The sequence below is a fragment of the Antechinus flavipes genome, chromosome 3 (assembly GCF_016432865.1).
Source record: "Antechinus flavipes isolate AdamAnt ecotype Samford, QLD, Australia chromosome 3, AdamAnt_v2, whole genome shotgun sequence".
Lineage (NCBI taxonomy): Eukaryota > Metazoa > Chordata > Mammalia > Dasyuromorphia > Dasyuridae > Antechinus > Antechinus flavipes.
In genome coordinates this window covers 502,637,903-502,661,359 of record NC_067400.1, presented here as the reverse complement: position 1 = coordinate 502,661,359, position 23,457 = coordinate 502,637,903, and the positions used below count along the sequence as shown (strand labels likewise).

The 23,457-nt window shown below is 33.8% G+C and overlaps 1 protein-coding gene across 3 annotated transcripts in view; it reads right to left on the bottom strand.

The window, feature by feature from the left end:
* Positions 1–4,876: 4,876 nt before the first annotated feature.
* Positions 4,877–23,457, bottom strand: part of ELMOD1 (ELMO domain containing 1) — a 70,275-nt gene continuing 51,694 nt past the window's right edge. For 2 of the 3 annotated variants that reach the window (XM_051986925.1, XM_051986926.1), the window contains exons 7-12: positions 17,337–17,470; positions 14,476–14,544; positions 13,883–13,906; positions 10,641–10,691; positions 9,782–9,915; positions 4,877–6,329 (exon numbers count right to left, since the gene is read on the bottom strand). In XM_051986925.1, the coding sequence (XP_051842885.1) occupies positions 6,157–6,329; positions 9,782–9,915; positions 10,641–10,691; positions 13,883–13,906; positions 14,476–14,544; positions 17,337–17,470 (585 nt within the window). In that variant the 3' untranslated portion in view covers positions 4,877–6,156. The remainder of the gene's footprint in view (positions 6,330–9,781; positions 9,916–10,640; positions 10,692–13,882; positions 13,907–14,475; positions 14,545–17,336; positions 17,471–23,457) is intronic. The other variant, XM_051986927.1, reaches the window with a different exon arrangement.

Below are 23,457 nucleotides of genomic sequence, written 5' to 3'. Positions count from 1 at the left end.
TTGAGCAGAGAATTGTGAGGGATAGGTGACTTTTCTATGCCCTTGAAGGATAATAATTACATTGGTCATGGTTAACAATTTCATATCTTGGGCTTTGTCGTCAAGGAGAAAAAAATTCTTGCACTTCATATAGCCACTTCATTGGTCTGTTAGTATTGCTCTCTTGTGCCCTCTCAGACTCACCAGCATATCTATACTCAATGACCACATTAATTTCCAAGAAGTGAATCCTAGACTTGGAAATCTCATTTTCACTTGAATTTAATCTGCTGGACACCTTTTCAACTTGCTCTTAAAGTTCAGTCAATTTTGTTGTGAGAACATCTTTCTTTGCTATCATTTTGTGCTATACTTAGAGGGAAATAAATTTATTTTAAGTTTCCCTGAAAAAAAAAAAAAGGAATTCAATTCAATTTAATTCCCACGTAGTAAGTGATCGTTGTTGGAGATATAAATTTAGAACAATTCCAGGGTCTACTTTTCTCCAAATTGCACTATTTTTAGTGGGACAAGCTCTCAGAGGATGATGTATTACTTCTGCCCTAAGATTTCTAGAGGTAGTCCGAAGATGGTACAGGCTGTTATTGTTCATGAACCCCACCTAGCGTATTCTCCATTCATTATTATCCCAGAGTTAACTACTTTTTAGGAAAAGGTATTTAGTAAGTAGGCATAACAAAGCCCACTTATTACATAAATATATCCTTTCCCTGAGGAGTGTGGATCCAAACTTAGAGAGCACATCTGAGCAAAAGGTAACTCACATCTCCTGGTAACTGAGCATCTTTTTCTCCCTTCATGGGATCCTCATGAAGTTTCCTTTTAGTTTTCTGTTGAGCTCTGAGGGTTGAAGAATTCTTTAGCTGCCTTTCTCATTGTATTTACTATATCTGTGTATCTCTCTCAGCTTCAGATATGGAACAGCTAATAGCTACTTCTGCTGAGGACAATGTTACCAACTCCCCTTGATAAATGGTTTCAAATGATGGCTTCAAAGAATCACCTTCATTATCCTCAGGGGCTTGGCTAGAGCTTTTCTACCAGTAGACTAGCCCAGTGTTGGAATATTTCCTTATGAATTGTATTGTTGGGTTAAAATTGACCCAAGAATATGTCTGATTTTTTTTCTCCAAGCAATCATAAGAAATTTTCCATATAGTGTAATCTCTCTTTATCCCATGATAAAACTACTTTGATCCTCCCAAATTAAGAACTTGTTTGCCCCTAATTTATACCTTTATTGATTCAATGAAGAAGTCTGAGCCTTCTGTATTTTCTTTGATTGGGATAGGATTAGAAGCTATCATGTTTACACAGAGATAGAAAAGAAAACAGTCCAATCTTTCAAAAAGCTTATATCTTAATGGAAATAGATACAAAATATACTCTAATACAAGACAGATGATCGGAGAAAATGAGAACTTAAGACAAATTGATCTAAGGAAATTTGGAAAGCATAATAGTAAAATAAATTTGGAGTCAAGAAATGCAGGATTCCGTTTCTGACTCTGATATACACTAGAGCTATGATCATGACAAAAATCACTTCCTTTCTCTTAAGCTCAATTTTCTCATTTGCAATAGGAATGATAATTAAAACCTGTAGTACTTGTCTTACTGGATTGTTCCAAAATTCAAATAAGATAGTGTATGTAAAAGTCTTTTATCATAAATACCATTTATTATTAACTTGAGGATATGATTTATCACTTGAGCTAATATAATTGGGAAGGCTTCATGGAAGAAAAAGCACCTCAGCTGGGACTTGAAGGTAAGAATTTCAGCAGACAGAAGTTAGGAAGAGGGACATTCCAGCACATGAGATGCTTTCTATAGGAATGCATCAAAATGGGAAGGAACAGAACAAGATCAATCAAGAGCTAGTAGCCTTTTTGCCAACCACATGCCATGGTTTAGGAGAAAAGCCTAGTTTAAGTCTGAAAAGGTAAGTGAGAATCATACTGTAGAGGACCTTAGATGCCAATCTAAGAGGTTTGTATTTTATTCCATACAGTAGAGAATCACTAAAGATATTTGAGTGAAGGAATGATATAATTAGACTTATACATTCGGCAAGTAGGTAGGCAGGAAACAAACATTTATTAAACACCCACTATGTGCCAGGGACTGGGTTAAGCCCTTTACAAACATGATCTCATTTTATCCTTCTGACAACCCTTGGAGATAAGGGCTGTTATTATCCCAGTTCTACAGTTGAGATAACAGAGACAAACAGAAATTAAGTGACTTGCCCATGATCACATAGCTTGAGTTAAGATTTGAACACAGATTTTCCTGCCTTTAAATCTTGTCTTCTATCTACTATACTACATAGCTGCCGGAAAATTATAGGAAAACTATTTTTGCAGGTGGATGAAGGAAGCTTTGGAAAGTGGGAAGGCCAGAGGAAGTGGGCCAATTAGGAGGCTATTGCAAATAGGATTTTCAAAAAAGTCAAAAAAGTTGGGCTGGCCAATTGTGCTAATAGCAATAGACCTTTATTTGGAGCTTGTTTTAACTCTCACAATGGAAAAGCACAGTTCTACTCTTGCCTCAACCCAAAAGCAAGGATTGCAGCACCTAGGAATACTGCAGACACCTAACATGTGAGTGATTGAAATGTCATAATATTTATATATCTGTGTCTGAAGTTTAATAATTATGCAAGTTTTTTACCTCAAGTCTTGAAATGTATAGCAAAGTTAAGATTAAGATTACCTGGTTCCGAAGTAAACTCTTCTCAGTTTCTTCTTATGGATAGAGATGGAGGTTAAAGTCTGGGATTCATCTAAAAATTTCTATCCAGACTAAGTCCCTATTTTGATGGTTTTATAAACTCTCAAGTGCTTGCCTTTTCCAGCCATTAAGGCAAAACTTGAGCCCTGTAGGGCTCCTCCTCCCACAAGTCCTACTAGGGTTTAGGAAGTGAAAAATATATTTCATAGTTTCCTGTGTCCAGGGTGTTTAGTCCAGTATTCAATCCAAACTAGCTGTTCCCTTGCCAGAGGGTGGAGGAATTGAATGACCTTTGCTTAACTGGATGAGTTTACTCTGAGATCCATTGAGAAAGTTTTTATTTGCTTGTCTCCAGTGGCATAAAGAATAAAAACTGAATGATCTGCTGCAAAATTAGTCACTGAGAAACCAAATGCAATACATGATGATCAGGCCAGAGGTGTTGTGGTATAATGTAAACCCTGATAACAAGGAAGTTGAAGCTGGTGAATTACTTATACCCGAAAGTTCTGAGCTGGAGTAGTTCCAAAGCTGACTGAGTAACTGCACTATATCTGGCACCAATATTGTAAGTTTCAGAACAGCAAGTCTACTAGGCTGTCAGGAATAGAGCAGGTAAAAGCTTCTGCACTGATCAGCAATGAGATCAGACCTGTGAATGATCATTGCACTTACAGCTTGGGTGAGACAGGGAGACGCAGTCTCAACTCCTCTCTAAACAAGTGAGCAAGCAAGCAAGCAAAAACTATTGATGGGTTATTTAGTAAGCATAAAATGTTGCTCATTTTGATATTTGATGGCTCTACATTGTCATAATGTTCTGGGTCCAAATGAATCACATGATTGATAATGACTATGTCTAAGAGGGAGGAGTGCCTTGTCTTTTTGCACACATGGGAGGTCTGCAGTGCAAGACCACCTTTTTTAGTATAAGAACAAATGTGCTCATCTTCTGTAGAAGGAGATGAGATGTGCTTATCATTTAGCTAGGGATGTTTGGATAGAACTCTTTTCTTCTTTTCCCATAATTAAAATTTTAAGTGGGTATTCTCCAATAAGAAAATATGGCCATGGAAACAGAGCAATTCATTCAGGATGTTTAAAAAGAAACAAAGTTACACATTTTCACTCTTTTTACCTTTTATATTTTTGCCTCCCCCAACTTCTCCTTCAGTGATCTTGGTGAAAATACATATTCCCCAAAGACGTGTGAGTAAGAATTCTAGTAATTCTAATTATACACCAAAAATTAATTAGTCTCCATTCATTTCAAAATATGCACAGTCCTGTTAAAAAACAATAGAAAGACCATACTTAAATAGTCAAAGGAAAAAAATTGGGAATGAACTTGAGTCTTTCATGTCATCAGTTACAGAAGTCTGAACAGAGAGACAAGAACTTGTAAAAGTGACAAACAAGATAAGAATCATTTCACATTGAAACAGGTAAGCAAGAAATTGGAAAGGACAACAGACACATGTGACTTTCAAGAACTGATTGTGTGTATGAAGTGATACCTTAGTTGTCACAGGGAGGTTATGGGAACTAAAGATACTGAGAAAGTGAGCTCCCAACATGGAGTGTCTCCATGTTCACCAGCTTTTCCATTTACTTCCCATCTGTGCTGGGCTACTCAGGTATCAGTGCACATTACTGCCTCCTCCCTTTGCCCAGACTCAGAAGGTCGCAGGGCAATAACAGATGTGATGAAAAATAAATCCGCCTGATGTTTGAATGATACTAAGAAAAGGACCTAAGATACCTGGAAAAGGCAAAGCAGCCAAGAAGCAGGTAAAATGCTCACTAAATTCCGTGGGACAGCTATAAAAGAGAGTAAAGTTTTTATACTGCATCTTCATTCACTCTCTCCCCTATGTGAGACAATCTTATCAGGTATTAAGAAAAATAGACTGAATCCCATTCTTTCATTAAAACATCAAGTGGCGTAGGTTGTAGTTGGAACAAAGAACTCTCTTGAAAAGACATTTTTCCTCTGAAACAAAGAAATTTTATCTCTGAGCATAACTATATGATATATAGTCTACTCCAAGTTTCCTTTCTATGAAACCCTCACCCACTTGCTCAGATACATATCTAGAAATTCTGTGTGAACAAATGAATAAACAACAAATCCACTAAGTTCTCTTTTAGAATGACATGTAATTTATTTATATAACTGACAATTACTTGGTCAGTACTCAAAAGTAATTTTCATATGCCAGTGATAACACAAACTTCTAATAATACTAAAATTAATAGAAGGTATAAAATACCATGGATATTAAATGCCATGGTAAACATCAATTGACAGACTACATTCATCATTCCAAACTAAATGGGGAAGGTAGAGGGGCGGGGTATTTTTAAAAATGGTTTTATTTCCCTCCTCCTCTTTTTAATTGTTACCATTTCAGGATTTGTTTTTTCCCTCTTTTAAGTAACATCCCATAAGAGAGGATTAAAATTTTAATTTAAAGCAAAAATTGCAGAAGGGAATCTTTTAGATTTCTCCTTTGCCACCAGTTTCCACACACAATATTCATGCGTGCTTTCTCCCAACACACACACAGTAAGCTGTCCCATTCAGCACTCAATTCCCCAAACACAAGAGTTTGGATCAGAACCAGGCTGTAGACTAAGCCTAAGTGTCAATAGGAGTCAGGCAGTGGAAAAATCCTTTGGAAGGGAAACATCTTCTGTTAGTGTTCAGGCATCACAGATGGATTTAGGCCCCTCAGCCAATTCAGTAATGGGAGTAAGATAATTTGATAGTTAGATGGCTGGGATGGATCATGACTAGGAGACAACACAATGGAATTCTGCCCTCTTTTGAATGAGTAGCCCCTACAAAAGCTTGCATCTGGTAAGCCTCATTACATATTCATGAAGCACAACTAAGCTTGCAAGGAAAAGTTTGGCTTATCATGTGTCTGCCTGCATTACATTAAAGTGATATACTTCATTGGAATGAGGCCCAAGCACTGACTTGGCTTGAAATGCCAATAGCAGCAGTCAAAAAAAAAAATATCAATAAGTTAAGAGTCTTTCACAGTACAAGATTCAGCTAGTTATTTCACATATACAAAACACAGCTATAGAGAAATACAATTCTTTGATAATGAATTATGAGGAGGGGGGGGGAATAATCTAAAAAAATAGAAAAAACTCTCTTCATACCTGGATGTCAAGATGTAACACTGCAAATTGCCACAATATGAGCACAATTTGATGGCAGATTCCTAGAAATAGTATCTGGGGATCTGATACATATAATAACTAAAATAGATAAAAAATACTGCACCAAATAGCATGCAAACAATTGCCATGTTCATTCAGTATGGGAGTTGTGACTTAAGCAGAGCTCTAATACAATAAGTGAGGCAGTGTTCCAGTATTTTCCAATAGAATAATAGTGATTGATTACATATTGATTAAACCTTCTGAGGCAGCAAAATGGGGGCATAATGCCATGTTTGGATTCTGCAGCTGTTTTAAGATTCTCTTGCGGAATTTTTCCCGCACACGATTAAACTCCATTATGTCCATGGGGTCCTCTTCAATCCAAAACTTATGAAATTCATGCATCAAATAACCTGAGAGAGAGAAAATAATGTTAAGAAAAAGGGAAAAAAATCTCCTCATTAATCTCTAATTTAAAATCATCTTGTTTGGCAGAGAAGAGAGATAAAATTATAATGACTCACTATTTTTTTCCTAGAATGTAACTTATTTGTACAAGAAATATCAAGGAATATCCCAAGAAATAAAGTTACTGTTGGACGGACAGATAATAGATCCATGAATTCCTTGGTAAGAATACTCCCCTTCTATCATGCCTACCTATATTATATAGGTCTTATCTAAGGGTTTCTTATAAGTTCTCTAAAAAATACTTCTACTAAATCTATTGACAGTCTTTTATTTAAAAAAAATTCATGGATATCAAATCCATCTTTATGAACTCTTAAATAGATTTGTAATGTCATAGATGCAGGCATTTCCTCCAAAAGTGGACAAGAAGCCACCATAATCCATCTTTGATTTACAACAGATGGCCAAATGACCACTCCTTTTATTATTCACTAGACCAGAAATTAAATCTCTTGAATTTTTCATTTGCCACCTATTTATAGACGATTTAAAAACTGTGATTCTTAGCATTATCAATCCCCTTTACTGATATTCTGCCATGTTGTTGAGATCATGTTCAAAGCCTTCACAGTAGTATCTGTGTTCCATTGGCATAGCCAATGAGAACTCAGAGTAAACTTCTTGAGAAGAGACAGTAAAGCATGATTTAATGAAGACCTTTAAACACAATTATTTAAAATGTAGGTTTTCTAAAAAATAATTGAATGTTGCATTTATGGGAGGTTGTAAAATTATTATGATTTCTTTTATAATAGGAGACAAATTTTGTTAGCTTTGGAATATGGATTATATTTAGAATAACTTTTGAAGGACCAACAACTTTATTTTCCTTTTTTCATTCTAATTAAATTAACATAATAGTCTAATTTTTCAAAATTATTCAGTTTCCTTCTTGGCATCTGCTTGATTGAATTTTTATCTGTCCAAGCATAATTTAAAATTTCAATCTAACAATATATTAAAAGATAAGAAAGCTACTTCCATTATGAACAATTCAGCGTAATCCTTAAGAAACATATAATTGTTAGCAAGACATCCATGATAAAACATCATTTGTTCATTGTCAATTACCCTTTTGATCCAAACAATTTACTTATGAAATCATGATCTAGATTAGAAAAACCTCTTAGAAGAAAATATTATAAATACTTAATAAAAAAGCCCTTTCATTTTATTCCTTTTTAAATTTAAAACTCATATATGGGTAGTTAAAATAAAGGTAAAGCCATATTACTTAGTAAATTTACAGAATATTGAGCTAATTTTAACCATTCCAGAAATTTTCCTTTTAAGAAATGATTCTAGCTAATGCTTCGAAGAAGCCATCAAGATGGAAAGGACACAAAAACTATATTCTAATGAATTTGTTCTTAAGTGTAGTCTGTGGATCTTTAGGGATCCCTTTAACTCTGAGGTCAAAATTATTTTTAAAATAACAATGTTTTAATTTCTAACTTGTATAATATTGATAGAAATTGCCAACATAAACAAGTTCTTTGGAGAAGTTCTTCATAATTTTAATGTGTGTAAAATGGTCTTAAAATAAAAAAGTATGAGAACTACTGCGTTAGTGGTTTTCTCTAGTGAAACCCTAGCTCATACAACTTTTACCATGCTGGAAAGTTTTCCATTATAGTTCCTGAGACTGCCTATTTGCTGTCAGTGATAAGCCTTAAAAACTAGGAAGATGATGAATTCTTTGTCTGTAGAGATCCATGAAACAAAACTTAAATACACACACAGAGTATATGCATATGTATGTATCTTTATACATGTATATTTTGTTTGTATGTATGCATAATATGTATATAAAATATTACTGAATGAAGTGAACCATACCATTATGGACAGCATTACCAAAAAATCAGAACACTTAAGGAATTTGTAGTTAAAGGCAGTGATAATTCATAAGTCTTCTTGGAAGAGACAAAGAAGTTGGGTTTATCATGTGCCCAAAAGCAAAAAAAAAAAATTTAAAAAGTGGGCAGGGGAGCTGGACCCATGACTAAATTAGTGTAGTGAAAAATATTGATTTCATCTTCTAAGGTAAATCTGTACCTGCTCAATAATTTGTAGTCTTAGATAGCCTAAAGCACTGAGAGGTTGTGAGTGATCTGTCTGGGGTCACATAGGCAACATGCATCAGAGGTAGAATGTGAACTCGCATCTTCTCGACACTGAGGCTTCCATTATGTCATAGTCTCTCAACAACAGCATAGGATTTATAGATAGAAGGGCTTTTAAAGGTCAATCTAATCTGATCACCATTTTATAGATGAGGGAACTAAGACTTAGGTTAAGTGATTGGTCCAAGATCATACAGAATCATTAAATCATAGATCCAAGGCTGAACAAGCCACAGAATCCAGCTAGCTTAATCTTACAGAGAAGGAAACTGAGACTCCCAGACGATGACTTTCCCAATGTCACATAGGTAGCAAGAGACAAGTTGTAGGTAGACAGAAGTAGGGGATGGGAGGCATTAGCATCTGAACTCAGGTCTTAAGTCTCTAGACTCAAAACTCTTTCCATCATTTCACACAATGTTTATAAAGTACAAGATGAGTCCAAATGAGAAGTCCACATGAAGTAATCACAGGTCATGCAACAATGTTTATTGATTATAAAGAGATAAAAAAATTCTATGGAAAAAAAGATCATCTAAAATAAGCCAAAGTATATGCATTGATATAATCATAATACCTATCATTCATATAGAGCTTACCACAAGCCAGTGAATGAGCTAAACTCTTTATTCATTATCTCGCTTGATTCTCACAGGAACCCTGGGAGGTAGGTAATATTATTACTCCCATTTTATATTGAAGGAAATTGAGGCAAAAGTGGTTTAATGACATTAGCACACAGCTAATAAATGCCTGAGGCTGGATTTGAATTCAGGTCATTCTGACTCCAGACCCAATCAACTGTTATTAACTGTGCCACATAGCTTCCTTACTTTAGTGAATAGGTAGACACAGAAAAGAAATTTTAAAAATTCAGAAAATATACTTTAAGGTTAAGAAATGCAATAGGCTAATAGATTGTAGTCAATTTAGTAAACATTTTCAAACATTATGGACATGGAAATGAAGAGGATAGGAGAGGAAAGCAAATCTGCAGAAAAATTAAGCTAGACCATCAAAAAAGCATTTACAGATAAAGGTGGATGACAGGTGAAAAATTGAGCAGGTTTATAAGCATGGTTATAACAAACACTTTCCATTACTGATAACAACAATATTGAAGCCCTAATATCCAATCTCTGATGTACTAAATAAATCTGGAGAAATGTCACCAAAGAAATTGAAGATGGAAAAAGTAAGGGACTCCACTAAGTAAAGACAGAAGAATTTCATGTTAGTGATAAGCAATATTACAAAAGTCAACTTACAGAAAGTTTGCTGGAAGTGAGACAAGGTTGGGGCTTCAGGTGCAACATTGTAGAAATGGGTTTTCAGAGCACCGCTTACCAGCAGGTTATAGGCCAGGTCAGTAATATTAATGCCCACAATGGCAAAAGAGTACCTGTAAAAAGCCAGTCACACTATTTACTTTACATTAAATATTGGGGCTTAGCACATCAAAAATGGGTAGCATGATTTTTTTTTCTTTTAAAGGCAATATAGTTAAATTTATTTCTCAGGTGGACAGAATCCCTCCTTTTGCAAACACTACAGTTTAACAAATAGATCTTGTTCCAACATGCCTATTAAGGACATGTGATTGCTGCTTGGCTTCTATCCATTGAAACTGAAAGGAAACTAGCTTTGAGACTCTCAAATATTCCATGGTTATATCAGTGCTACACAAGATTAAAAACTTCCCCTTCAGGAATAACTTTAGAGTTAAGGACCACTCCAAAGTCATTGTAATCAAAGTCAAATAGCCTGGCAAACTCTTGAAATGAATTTTACAAGTAGCTCACTATGTTATCTACTATTAACCTAGCATTTAATTTATGCAAATTTAAAAAGGGGCTTTTAAAAATAATTAATATACATTTACAACTTTCTATATTTTTCTACCTGGGTAAAGGATAAGTATAATTTGCAACTAAAGTGTTTTCAAAACCTTTAAATGGACTTTTGTACTTCACTTAGCTTCTAAGGACTCGGATCTGATTATGAAATTCTTTTTTTACTTTCTATAGTCCCTAGTATAATACCGTATATATAGTAGATTCTCAAAAAAATTACCACATGGTTCCAGTCCCTTAAACTTTCAATTTTTGTACAAAATTACAAACTTACCCAATTGCTTTATCCAACCTTTTCTTTTCCCATTCTGCTTTGCTGAATTTGCTGAAAAATTAAATTGTCTCTAATTGATATATGCCATTTTCTATTGTTCTTCACATTAAAATGTTAACCAAAGTACTTTTATGGCATCTGTAACTCAACTTTGAAAGATTTCCTTTTCCCTTTGTAATTGAATATACTTTAAAATTCATGATTAATTTCTATGGAAATCTATGCAATGCGATACTTTTCACACTTCCAACACAGACACTGAATTCATTCTAGTGTGGGATAAAAATAAACCAATACTGATGTTTACCTATTAAGGTATTCTCTCAGATAACAATTTGTTCCATAGCAGCTAGTAGTGTTCTTGGCACACAGTAGGCACTCAACAAATGCTTGGTGACTTAAATTGAATAATTGTAGCTGAACAAAACAATGTTCATAGCTTTCACTTAACATTGAGACCATGGAATTGGTACTGTTTCCTGAAATGATTCAAAGTTTCAACAGAACTGTTATTTCACTGATAAGGGCATTCCTTCAACTAATATTCCCTTATGCCTTAATAGATGTGTTCATGAATTGCTTTGTCCAAAATAATTCATTACCTATCAACTTTCCTTCAGCTGATAATGAATCTTTTTGGACTTAACTTGACTGTTTGGATGAAAGGCATGTAGCCAAACATTGGGAATATACTCTCAGGAATAATGGAATCATTGATTAGAGCTAGAAGGGCCCACTAGAAATGATCTAATACAAACTTGTGATTTTATAAATAAGGAAATTGAGGACTAAAGAGTTTTCAGTGATTCATTCAAGATTGCAAATTACTAAGTCCAGGATTGATATTTGATCCCAGACCTGTTTATTCCAAATCCAGCCTTTTTTCTAGTCATGGTAAAGCCTTTCTGTTAAGGTCTGCCTCAGTCTGCATTCTTCTGGCTCTGTGACCCTAGGGTCTGCTCTATCACAATGAGACATTAGAAGGTGTTAGCAGAGTCTCTTAAACATCTTGTATTTTTTTCAGAACACATCCACACACACACACACACACACATCCACACACACACACACACACACACACATGCCCTCCCCATATATATACCCACATAGATAATATATTCACATAAACTACACACTCACACATAAAGTATTGCAAACACAAACCAGTACTATCATACTCTCAAGTAGTGAGTAAAGCAATATTTTGTCACTCTACCTTAATGTATTCACTTTCTATTCCTGTGAGCAAACTGCTAACTACAATTTAAAATAAATTTATAACATGTGTCAAAACATGCTATAGCTTTTCAGAGCACAAGCAACTACATCGTAAACAGAAAATGAGCAAAGGAAGCTCCTTTTCTAAGTTAAATAAAAAAATAAGATAAATTTTGGCTGAAATTTAGAAAAGCATCTTGGGTGAAGGTTCGTATATGTGATTTCCTTCCTTTGTGGCAAAATCATAAAAATAAGCAATGTGGCTCCTACCACACTTATCAAACTAAAGTTGTGTTAACACTAGGAAAACAAGAAAGGATCATTTACCAAGCAGAGAAAATCCATTGTATGACTTTAAGATGCCATAAATCAAACATGAGGGTCAGACAGGAAGAACATCTTTTGATTTCTTTCATCCTATTCAGACACTAGTGAAACAATGGCTAGGAGGAAAATTTTCTCTTGAAGGACATAAATCTATTATTCTTGTTTCTCAAGCTTCTTGCATCTGAGTGATGCAAGCAAATAGAGCAGGCTTGCACTATGCCTACTTACTAAAGACCACATGCATTCAAAGCAATATTTTTTTCATGGCTAGACTGTTGTCTCTGTCCAGAACCCTCACAGTTTGGCACTTGACACTAATTGTGTTGACAATTTAGATCCCCTTACTCCCATTGTTAACAAAAGAATAGTAACTCTTAAAGGGCTATTTTCTATTTTTGAATCAGGTCATATTTAGTAATATATTTTCACAATCCATATATTATTTCACCTTTGAGATTTCTCTAACAATTGAGGATCAGAGGAAAGAGATTTTGACTAAAATATATGTATGGGTATAGCAGCAGCCTATTGCAGCCTTAGGTAACACAATTTAGGATGCCTTGCTTTGGAATGACTTACATAAAGGAAAAAAAAAACAAAGAGGTTGTTTAAAAACATGAATAATGCATTTCCATTATCCCCCCCAGAACAAACCATAAGAGGTTCTTCATTTTCTGTCAGATGCTCCCTTTGGCAATGCTAGCCATGTGCTCACAGAGCACATCCCTAATTAGTTTTATCATTAGGTAATTTAGAATCTTTATGTACCAATAACATGCAATGTAGAATACATTCTATAGAAGTGACTAGATATTGGTCACATGAGCTTGAGATAGCTATATTTTTATAGTTTTTTTTTCAAAAGGAAGTAAAAAAGAAAGAAAGCAATTCTCTTTGGCATATTTTACTTGTGAAATGCCACATAATTTAACAAACTCTAGCCAGTTAGATCCATTAGTCAGACTCAAACTAAAATAAGTATCATACTGAGGAAATAAAAATACTCTATTCATGCTCTTTCAGGGGAAAATGCTATGGTATAATTTGACTTTGTTTAACAAACACATATTGCTAACTTCTTTAAGAGGTAGAGCAGAAAAAAATGGATAATTTTGTGGCCATAAAACAATGGAGCTTCTTTTAAATGCAGTGACCAGTATCTATAACCACTATTTAGTCTCTATAAAGATTACTGACAGATTATTATTACTGGTAGTAATTTTGATGAATATAAAACAGATTCAGTTTGGCAAGTGCTAGAATAGGAGAATTCCCTAGGGAAGGCAGATATATGTAAAGGGTTACATTTTTCTCATCTCTTCAATCTCTCTTACCCTGCCCCCCAACCACATGTAACTTTCAGAATTATTCATTATTTTGGGTTTGATCATGGCAACAAATGGTGGAATTTTCAGTGTTCTAGGGAAGATTTTTAAAAATGTTATCTTTCATTTTGAATTAAGATTCTGTAAAATATCTATGACATATTTTCTGCCAGTCCCTTGAATTTCATCCTAAGAAAGCTTGCCAAATATGCTAAGATGAAGCCCAAGATAAATGATATGTTAAACAAGCAATTTGGAACTGCTTGCTTTTGTTAAGATTTTTAATCAGACAATTTAAAAAAAATCTTACTTTAGACAAAATTTCTAGAAATTAGATAAAATAAATATAACTTAAAATTCAAAGAAAAATACCTTATTTCTTCTTTAGTGACCTCCCTTTATGTGTACAAGAAAAGAAAATTTTTAAAGGGTAAATTAAAAAAAAGTACAAATGAACTGAAAACCAGAATATGAAATAAAATGAAAGCAAGCAAACTTAAGAATCTCTGCCCCTCTTTTCATTATCACTACTCTCCCAACCATTCTATTCTTTTTGCTGTCTCTATTGCTTTTCTTGTCAACCTCTAAATTATCTTCCATGACAATTGGAATACTATGAGTATTTTTAATTCCTTCCCTCTTTCAGAAGGTGCTATAGAAGCTCTAGATTATTACAAAAGAGTATCTACAGTTTACCCAGTTTATTTAAATTGGTCTTCAATGTTATTTCTATCTAGTTTTAGACCTATCCCAATCCCACTCAGAGCCAGTCATTTCTATGGTTTTTGTGAATGTGGATGGCCACAGGTACCTACATCATCTACTTCTAGCTCTAGACAAATTTGCAATTTCAATCTGTGAAATATTTCTTAACCTATTTAGTCAAATGTACAAGCCACACAAGAACAGAAGTTTATGGTCAAACAATGACATCAATTCTAGGAATCTTAGACCTTAAGAATCACCTGTATTTTGGATGAAGGGAATCAGAGAGCACCTGTTGAGCTGTAACCACGTCCCATTCAGCAAAATACCTGTTGTTGAAGAAAAATATTGAATGAATGTGCACTTCATATATTTCAAGGACAATTTTAGTGATTGATGTTGGCACAAAAGCTTCACCCACTTTAGCTTCTTTAAAAGTAATGGTTCAGGAAAACAACGATAATTGCCTTTAAACACAGTATTAGAATAGGCATGCTAGTTGGGCTCTATAGATTTAGCAATGTTTCTAATATCTTGAAAAATATGTTATTAGAGGTGAAAGGTAATGCATTATTCTCAGGTTTATGAATTAGACCAAGGGAGAAAGGACTAAGTTGGGTTTCATGTGATCTATATTCTATATCCAAATTTCATTCTGTGACTGAATCACCAAGTAATCTTCTCTTTTTGAATCTTAGATTTGAAAAGTCCTGGGAGCTTTTCTTGAAGAAAACACACTGATCATTTGAACTTTGGAACAAAAGTGGAAAAGAATTACAAATATTTGAAAATATAATATACTTTGTGATGAGTGATATTGTTTCATCACTTCATCATTTAGTTCACACAAATAAGTGAAATGATTTCAAACTTCTAAAATTCAAAATAAATGTTTCATAAACAGATTTTAAAAATAAAATATTATGTAATATTTAATTCTGTGTGCTCAATAACTATGCCTTTATTTAATTAGGATAGAAAAGAGATGAATATTTTAATATTTTACATATAGATATATATTTCTTACTATAGAAATTTATATTATACCTTTCTGACAGAGAGATTTTGTATCTATTTACTATCTGGTTTCATGTGCATATTTAGCCAAATGAAAAAGGTAAAAAATATTTTTGAGTTTTCTAACAGCTGGAAATTATTTTAACATTAGGGTTCAGAGGGTTGATTCAGAGACTTAGCCAGAATGAGGGAGTTTGTTTTGCATATCTATACATATTTGTAATGGGTTTTTCTTACCTTCTAAAAGGAAGAAGGAATTGAAAATAAAATAATATTGCCTTAATTAAAGAAAAAAGATATAGCCAAATGCTATATTGTTTTTCTCTCAAGTAATGAAGAAAAGGGGCTGGTGACAGAAAATTATGAAATATAACTGGTTACAACTCAGAACTAAGTTTAGAAGATAATCATCAAGTAGCACTAAATGTTTTCTCCTTCTCCCCCCTCTGGCCAGTAGACCTGAAATTTTTTGTTTGTTTTTGATGTTCTCGAGGGGCAGTATAGTAATGATAGTCTTGACCACCAGGGGATGCCATGCAGAATACCAGCAATTGTCTCTTAGCAACTGATGTTTATATGTAGGAGGAAAGGAGGCTGGATATGTAACTTTAGGCAAATTCATTTCACTGGATTCCAGGAAGGGCCATATTCTAGCGAGGATCACAGTCTACATATCTGGGTTTTAGTAGACCACAATCTGGGGTCTTCCTGGTAGGATTTCTAGTAAGATGAGAGAATGGGTAAAAGGACTCTTTCTTCCCAATTTAGGGGTTAGCCAGGGCTCCTCACCCTTACCCCTTGGGCCAGACATCTCTCCTGAGTTCCAGCAATTAATGCTAGTTCTATACAACCATAATAATAAACAATGTCAACTTATACTTTATATTGCTTTAGATATATTATCTCACATTCGATTCACACAACCACCATTTTATACCACTACATGAATTCTACAGATGGCAAAATAGAGAAGGAAACAGGTGATCCTCAGAGAAATTAAATAATTTGTACTGGCCACACAACTAGTTATGAAAGAGCATGTACAGAAATAGCACCATAGCTAAAAATGAAATTGGCCTCATTTACCAGTGATCTAAATGAATAATGGTATTGTTATGTCTAGGTCTCCATTTTGCAACTTTCCTGGAAAATTAACCTTAATAAGTAGATCTGATTATTTTGCAATTTTGGCTTATGGGACTGTAGACATGCAGGCACAATCTGAGTGTGATTTATATTTGGTGCTAAGGTTTGGCTGCTGTTTGCCTTATGGTTGGACTTTTGAATTTTAAAGTGTTAAAAAACCCAAATTGTTACCTTGGTAAAATATATTTTTTTATTTCACTTTTCCAACTCCTTTGTTTCTTGTTTGTTTATCTTATTATATTATAATATGTCGTAAACAATTTACAACATGATTTAAAATCTTTCAAATATACATTTTTAAAAAGCTCAGAATGAAAAAGATTTTATTAAAAAATAAAAAATGCAGGGGGAAGCTAAGTGATGCAGTGGAGAGAGCACCAGCCCTGAAGTCAGGAGGATCTGAATTCAGATATTGTCTCAGACACTTAATACTTCTTAGCTGTGTAACCTTGGGCAAGTCACTTAGCCCCAATTGCCTCAAAAAAAAATGCAAGTCCATTTTCTAAAACTCAGAAACTCTTTGGGGATTGAGTCTCACAGGTATCTACTCATCATATTGGGAATTGAACACTAGTCTGGAAATCAGGAACCTGGCGTTCTAGTCTAAGTTTTGTCAATAACTAACTGTAAGAACCTAGGTAGATCAATTGATTTCTAATGATTTTAGTTTTTTGAAAAATGAAAAGGTTGGACCAAATAATTTCTAAAACTTCCATTAAGATTCAGTGAATTTAAAAGAATCATATAGGATATGCAACAATAAAGATAAAGAAGATAAGTGAATTTTACAATTAAAACAAAGACCTAAATGTTTCCCCATGTGTTAGCCAAGAAACACTTTGAAATTGTATTAAAGAGAATTTGAGCTACTCAAGTTTGCTCAAATAAACATTTAAAAAAATAGAATAGTGGTTCTGTCATTTTACTTTTAAATACAGCTGACCTTCTGCATACTTACTCCAAATTATACAGTCCCAGAAGTCCCATCCCTCGAAAATCTGTTTTAGGATCATCACCTTGGAAACCAATTTCACACCACTGCTTAGAAATCCGAGCTTCCAGAGGAGTATCAGGCTTTAAGAATTTCCATAACTGGAGATGAGAGACCAATATAACTTGTTAATGAATATATGTAACATATACTTTGAGAAGAATTTTCAGTCTTAAACCTTCTGTATTGAGATAAAAAAAACTGTATTAAGAAGAGTAGCTGATTATATTCTTCTTGAGAAGAATTACTTTTAGTTATTTATATTTCTGAGAAAGCAGGTTAGGGTAGGAGACTTGTAAGTATGGATAATTGATATCAATAGATCATCTTCAAAACTCTCTTTATTCAGTAGGTAAAAGCTCTTAAACTAAATCTGTTAATAGAGTTGTTAATAAAATGAGAAAAAGAAATAACTTGATTTTTAGTAATTTGGGAATGGTCAAAGAGTTAAAGGACATGAAGAGAGGAATGTGTAATGAAAAGTTCTTAAATTATATACTTGCTCCCTTACATGGTCAAGTGCTGTAGAAACAGTGATAATTATTCATATTTATGTTAACAAAAAATAAACTCCAAGAGGAAATATCACTTTAAATGATTCAAAATAAACTCCAATAAGAAATGCCACTTAAAATATGATTCTTTTCATAGTTTTATAGAATAGTTCCTAATTTTCTCTTGTTTCCCCTTTTTTTAAAATTTGAAAATGTTATCACATTTACAATGAAATAATTACAACAACGTACAAAAGGTCAAAAGAAAAATAGGAAAATCAATGATCATTACTTTGAAAGTCTTGACAATCCAAATTATCTTTGTCAATCAATGAAATCAAGCAATATAATATCTTAACATATTATTAGTTGCCAACATAATAGACATAGGCACAGTTGCCTATCACTCAAAACTGAAGTGATAATATTTTAAAATTTGTTCAAATACAAATGAAGGTCTTTCAAAGCAATCCTCTATCTGGTGCTCCAACTTTTCTAATCTTTCTTTTTCCTCTTCTTTGCTGATAAATCACCTAGACTACACCCCAACTATCTCAGTGTGACTATTCCCCAAGGTTCCATCCTAGGTCCTTTACTCTAATACACTGTTTTTCATTGATCTCATCAGTTCCCATGTGTTTAATGAGCTCCATAGTGATGATTCTCTGATCTATGTATCTAGCCTTTGTCTCTCCTTTGAGATTCAGCCTAGCATCACCAATTGCTTATTGCATATTTCAAACTGAATATCTTAGATATATCTTAAACAGAACTCATCATCTTTCCCTAAAACCCTTCTTTTCCAGGCTTCCTTATTATTGTAGAAGACATTGCCATTTTTATAGTCTCCTAGCTTTGTAACAATGATGTTATTCTGGACTCATTATTCTTGACCCCATCTATCAATCAATTAATATTAAGTATCTATATCCAATTAGTTTTCAAATCTACATAACTTTTGTCATATCCAAGCTCTTTGCCTTACTCATTAACTACAACCTTAATTCAGGTCACCATCACTTGTCAACTAGATCATTGCAATGGCTTCCTAATTGGTCTCTTCTCCTTAAATCTTTTCCGATGCTAGTTCATCTTCCACACTGTTCCTAAAGTAAAGAGTGTATGTTTCATCATACTCATCACCTATTCATTCACTTCACTGGTGGTCATTGCTTCTATGATAAAGCATAAACTCTGTTTTACTTTGTCCTTTCTATATCCAGGGTCTATCCCAAGTGCTTGGCACATAATATGTGCTTAATATATGCTTATCAAAGAAACATTTTTCCTTCTACCATTTTTATTTCACAAATATTTCTGTCTGCCTCATTCCTATATCTCCTCCTTAGAAATAATTATCCATTTTCATGTTAAAGTGCAATTTCAAGCACAAACTATATTTGAAGACTTCAAGGATCTGTATGTGGCAAGTCCCTCTATGCTCTATGATTTCCTTAATTGAGAGTATTTCATTCCCTTGAATCCAATCTGGTTATGAGCCTTTCTGAAGTTAGCTACTTTAATTTTTGAGTGATGACAGATATGACACTTTGACAAAACATCTGCTTTACCCAGGACTTGTGTTCCAATAGTGTACCTTTTGAGGGCCAAGATCACTGTCACAAGATAACATAAGAGATGGACTTTACATGGAGAAAGCTCAAGTAATTCAAATGCCAATATCTTGATCAAGAGTTAAGTACTACAAAATTCTGTACATGACATTTATGTGAATTAAAATATGGTTTTCAACTAATAAAAATTCAAATAAAAATTTGTAAATTGTCCCAGTTATTCTGGGATCTAATCCAAAGAATTCATCTAATATGATATTTTATCTTTCTGCCATTACAGGGTAAATATAATGTTCCCAGAAAAATGGCAGAAATAAAAGGTATTTGAAAAAAAAAAGTTCAAAGCAAATTTTCCTGTGTTGGTATGCTTTTGGACCCTAGTTTCTCAATTACAATCTTATATAGTTTTTTTACATTTATCAAAACAGAAATTAGATCTCATTTCAGTAAAACCTTCAGGGTAGATAATTATTGAATGTTGTTTTTGTTGTTCAGTCATTTCATTTGTGTCTGACTCTGACCCCATTGGGGGTTTTCTTGGCAAAGATGATGAAGTTATTTGCCATTATTGAATAGTCAACAACTTTTGCTTCAGTAAAAGTATTCTTAATTTCTCATCTATAAGAAACTAAGAGAACTAACTAATTGAACATCTTCATTGGGAAAATAAATTCAAACAGGAGTGAACAAAGTAAATAAGCTTCTCAGTTATATTAAATGTACTAATAGTCTAACCAGTATTAAGATGATCTTTTTCCCAAAGAATCAAATGCAGGAATTTCTTTTCTGCATGTAGCTTGAAAGTTAAAAACTATCTTTGCATGTATTTTGAAAATTAAAATTAATTTAAAAATATTATTAAAATTAAAAAAAATAAAAAAGAATTTGTGACTGGAAGGGATTTTGTAGATCCAACAAATTCCTGATTCACAAATCAGGAAGCTGAAGCCTAAAGAGGCTTACTAACATATTTAAGTTCATACAAATAAAAAGCAGCAAATTTGTGATTCTTGTCTTCTTGCCACTACCAATTCAAGGTTCAGCAGAAAGAGTGCTAGATTTGTCATTAGAGACTTTAGGTTTGAATCCAGGCTCTGCCACTTGTTTTCTTCATGAACTTGGTTGTCATAGCCCCTCCAGGTCTCAGTTTTCTTATCTAGGAAATTAGAGATTAAAGTCCTTTCTAGTTCTAGATCTATGACCTTTCAGTATAAGCTATTATATTAATAATTTTATCTCACATGAAATATGATATTCACTGTTTTACTAATTTTTGAACTTTTTGAAATTCTTCATTGACAAGTTATGTGACTAGGGAGTCTGGTGAGATGTCCTAAATTTTAAAAGTAAGAACCATTTTGATTTTATAATGAAACTTCATAAAAGCATATTAGTGTCATAGGTTAGAAATTCTGGAGTAATTTTTACTTTTACTTTTCCTTCATTCCTTAAATCCAATCTGTTCCCAAATCCTACCTATTCTTTCTTCAATATTCCTCTTAAATTTGCTAATTCTTCCTAATGTCTAGGTCTTTATTATAAATTATTGTAAATTGCTTTACTTTAAAGATTAATTTTTTTCTAGTTCATTACTTTCATTGTTTTATTCTTATATCAAGTTAAAATAACCAAAAATCCAGGTAGCTATTGTCCTGCATATCAAATCCAAACATATTTGTCTGGTTTTTAGAAACTATCCATAAACTGAAAATTCTTAATAATGCTTATTTCCTGAAACATTTACTTGTAATGTCCGGGCTAGTTCTCTTGAAGACCTTAGGATCAGATAAAGTTTTAGGGTGGAGAAGTGAAGGAGACAGGAGAGTCACCACATGATTGGTCCATGATGGTGTGTGGAGTCTGTGTCTGGAGTCTGAAGTCTTCTGTGGCTGAGAACTGCTACTAAGATTTGCGGCTGAGAGAGAGCCCTCTGTCCCTGGGCTTAATACCCCTTAAATACCCCAGCACGACTACATCACCACACCATACTGGGCATGTACAGCTGTAGAACATCCCATTACTACATTACCCTAAGTATATGCCAACTAGATTGACCACATCATTATATTACATCAAGTATGTGCTTAGAGAACCACCATCTCAGACCAAGTAGGTACTTAACTACAAACACCCTATTGTATACCCTTTCAGAGTTCCAGCTGCTACATTTCCTGCTTTCTTTTGTTTTAGAACACAGGTGATCATGCCCTCCATGATTTCTCAGGAAGGGAAGTTAAAACACCAAAAGAAACAAAGCTTTACTCCTTACCCAGTGCTTGTGACTAGAATTTTATTAAAGGCCATTAAGCCAGCAGTACAATTATGTAGGATAAGACTTGACAAGACATACACCTTTTATACCAATGCACAAATTAATCTATGCTGTGAAACCACCCCAGAGTGGCAAATTTTATTGGCCATGGCTCCAAATTTTACACACAGATCTCTATTAAAGATAACCTGGCTATTACATAATTGATGATGGATTCTTGAAGAAAATGTTTCTAGAGTTTTTCTTAAAGGACCAACTATCTTTACAGATGCATCCAAACATAACATCTGTGCTGTGTACTCTCATGATTTAACCATAAAGAGAGTAGTCAGAACCCCTTTTCAGTCCACTCAGCAGAATGAATTGTATGCAATCATTCTAGCTCTTACTTATTATCCAGGAGATATAAATATAATATTTGATTTGACCTATTTAGTAGGTGTGGTACAAAGTATTGCCAAGCCCAAATAAAATTTGTATATTCTAATATATATGTCAGCTCTTTAAGGAACTTCAAGAGCAAGTGAGAAAACATCCAGGTAAGATTTATATCTTGCATGTCTATTCTTATAGTGGACTTCCAGGTTCTAATTTTTTTATGGAAATTCAAAGGCAGATAGCTTTCTAAGCATGTTAGCCAATACTCCTTTAATTCAGGCAGCCCAAGAATCTCATTCTTAATATTATCAGGCTGCTTGAACTTCAGGTTTGCAATTTGGGATAACAAAAAAGGAAGCTAGGAACACAGTAAAAGCTTGTACAACTTGCCTTCCTTTCCACACTCCTACACTGCCTCCTGGGAAGAACTCTCGTGGTTTGAGACCCAATGAAATTTGGCAAATGGATGTGACCCATTATACATCTTTTGGTTGTCTGTCTTTTATCCTTGTTGTAATAGACACCTTTTCAGGATTTACTTTTGCAATACCAGCAGCAGAAGAGAGAGCCCTCTGTCCCTGGGCTTAATACCCCTTAAATACCCCAGCATGACTACATCACCACACCACACTGGGCATGTGTAGCTGTAGAACAGCACATCACCATATTACCCTAAATATATGCCAATTAGATTGACCACATCATTACATTACATCAAGTATGTGCTTAGGGAACATCATCTTACACCCAGTAGGTACTTAACTACAAGTACACCTTTTCAGAGTTGCAGCCTACTACATTTAATCTATATTCTAGTCAAGCCATTTCTTCACTATTTCCTACATATTCCCATCTTTATGTCCTTGCTCATTTGATTCCCCATTTCAATTCCAAACATGCCCCCTTTATTTTGATTCCCAAGATGTAACTGGCCTATCCTGGGCTATCCTGAATTATGATGGTAAGCAACAATTAAAATGTTCATGACAACATATAGGTAAGTGTAGGTTCTATGAGCATGCCAATTAATGCTAGTTTTTTTCTTCCCTCAAATTCTACTGAACTTTTTGTGACCATGACAATTTGAAATGCTTCCTATGTGTAAGTGTTACTGTTTCAATTAATATTATTGCTTCAATTATTGCAAAATTTGAGGAAATGAACCATATCATGCTTTTTTTGTATTCTATACATTTTTAAATATCCAATACTTTATGGAAACATAAAATAGTCAAAAATGCACTGAATAATTTAAAGAATTTAAGCTTAATGAGTGAACCTTTATTTAGGACTTTGATTTATTTGTCTAAAGGCACTGTTTAAATCTGTCTAAAACACATTGACACTTGTAAAATCACTTATGCTTCACT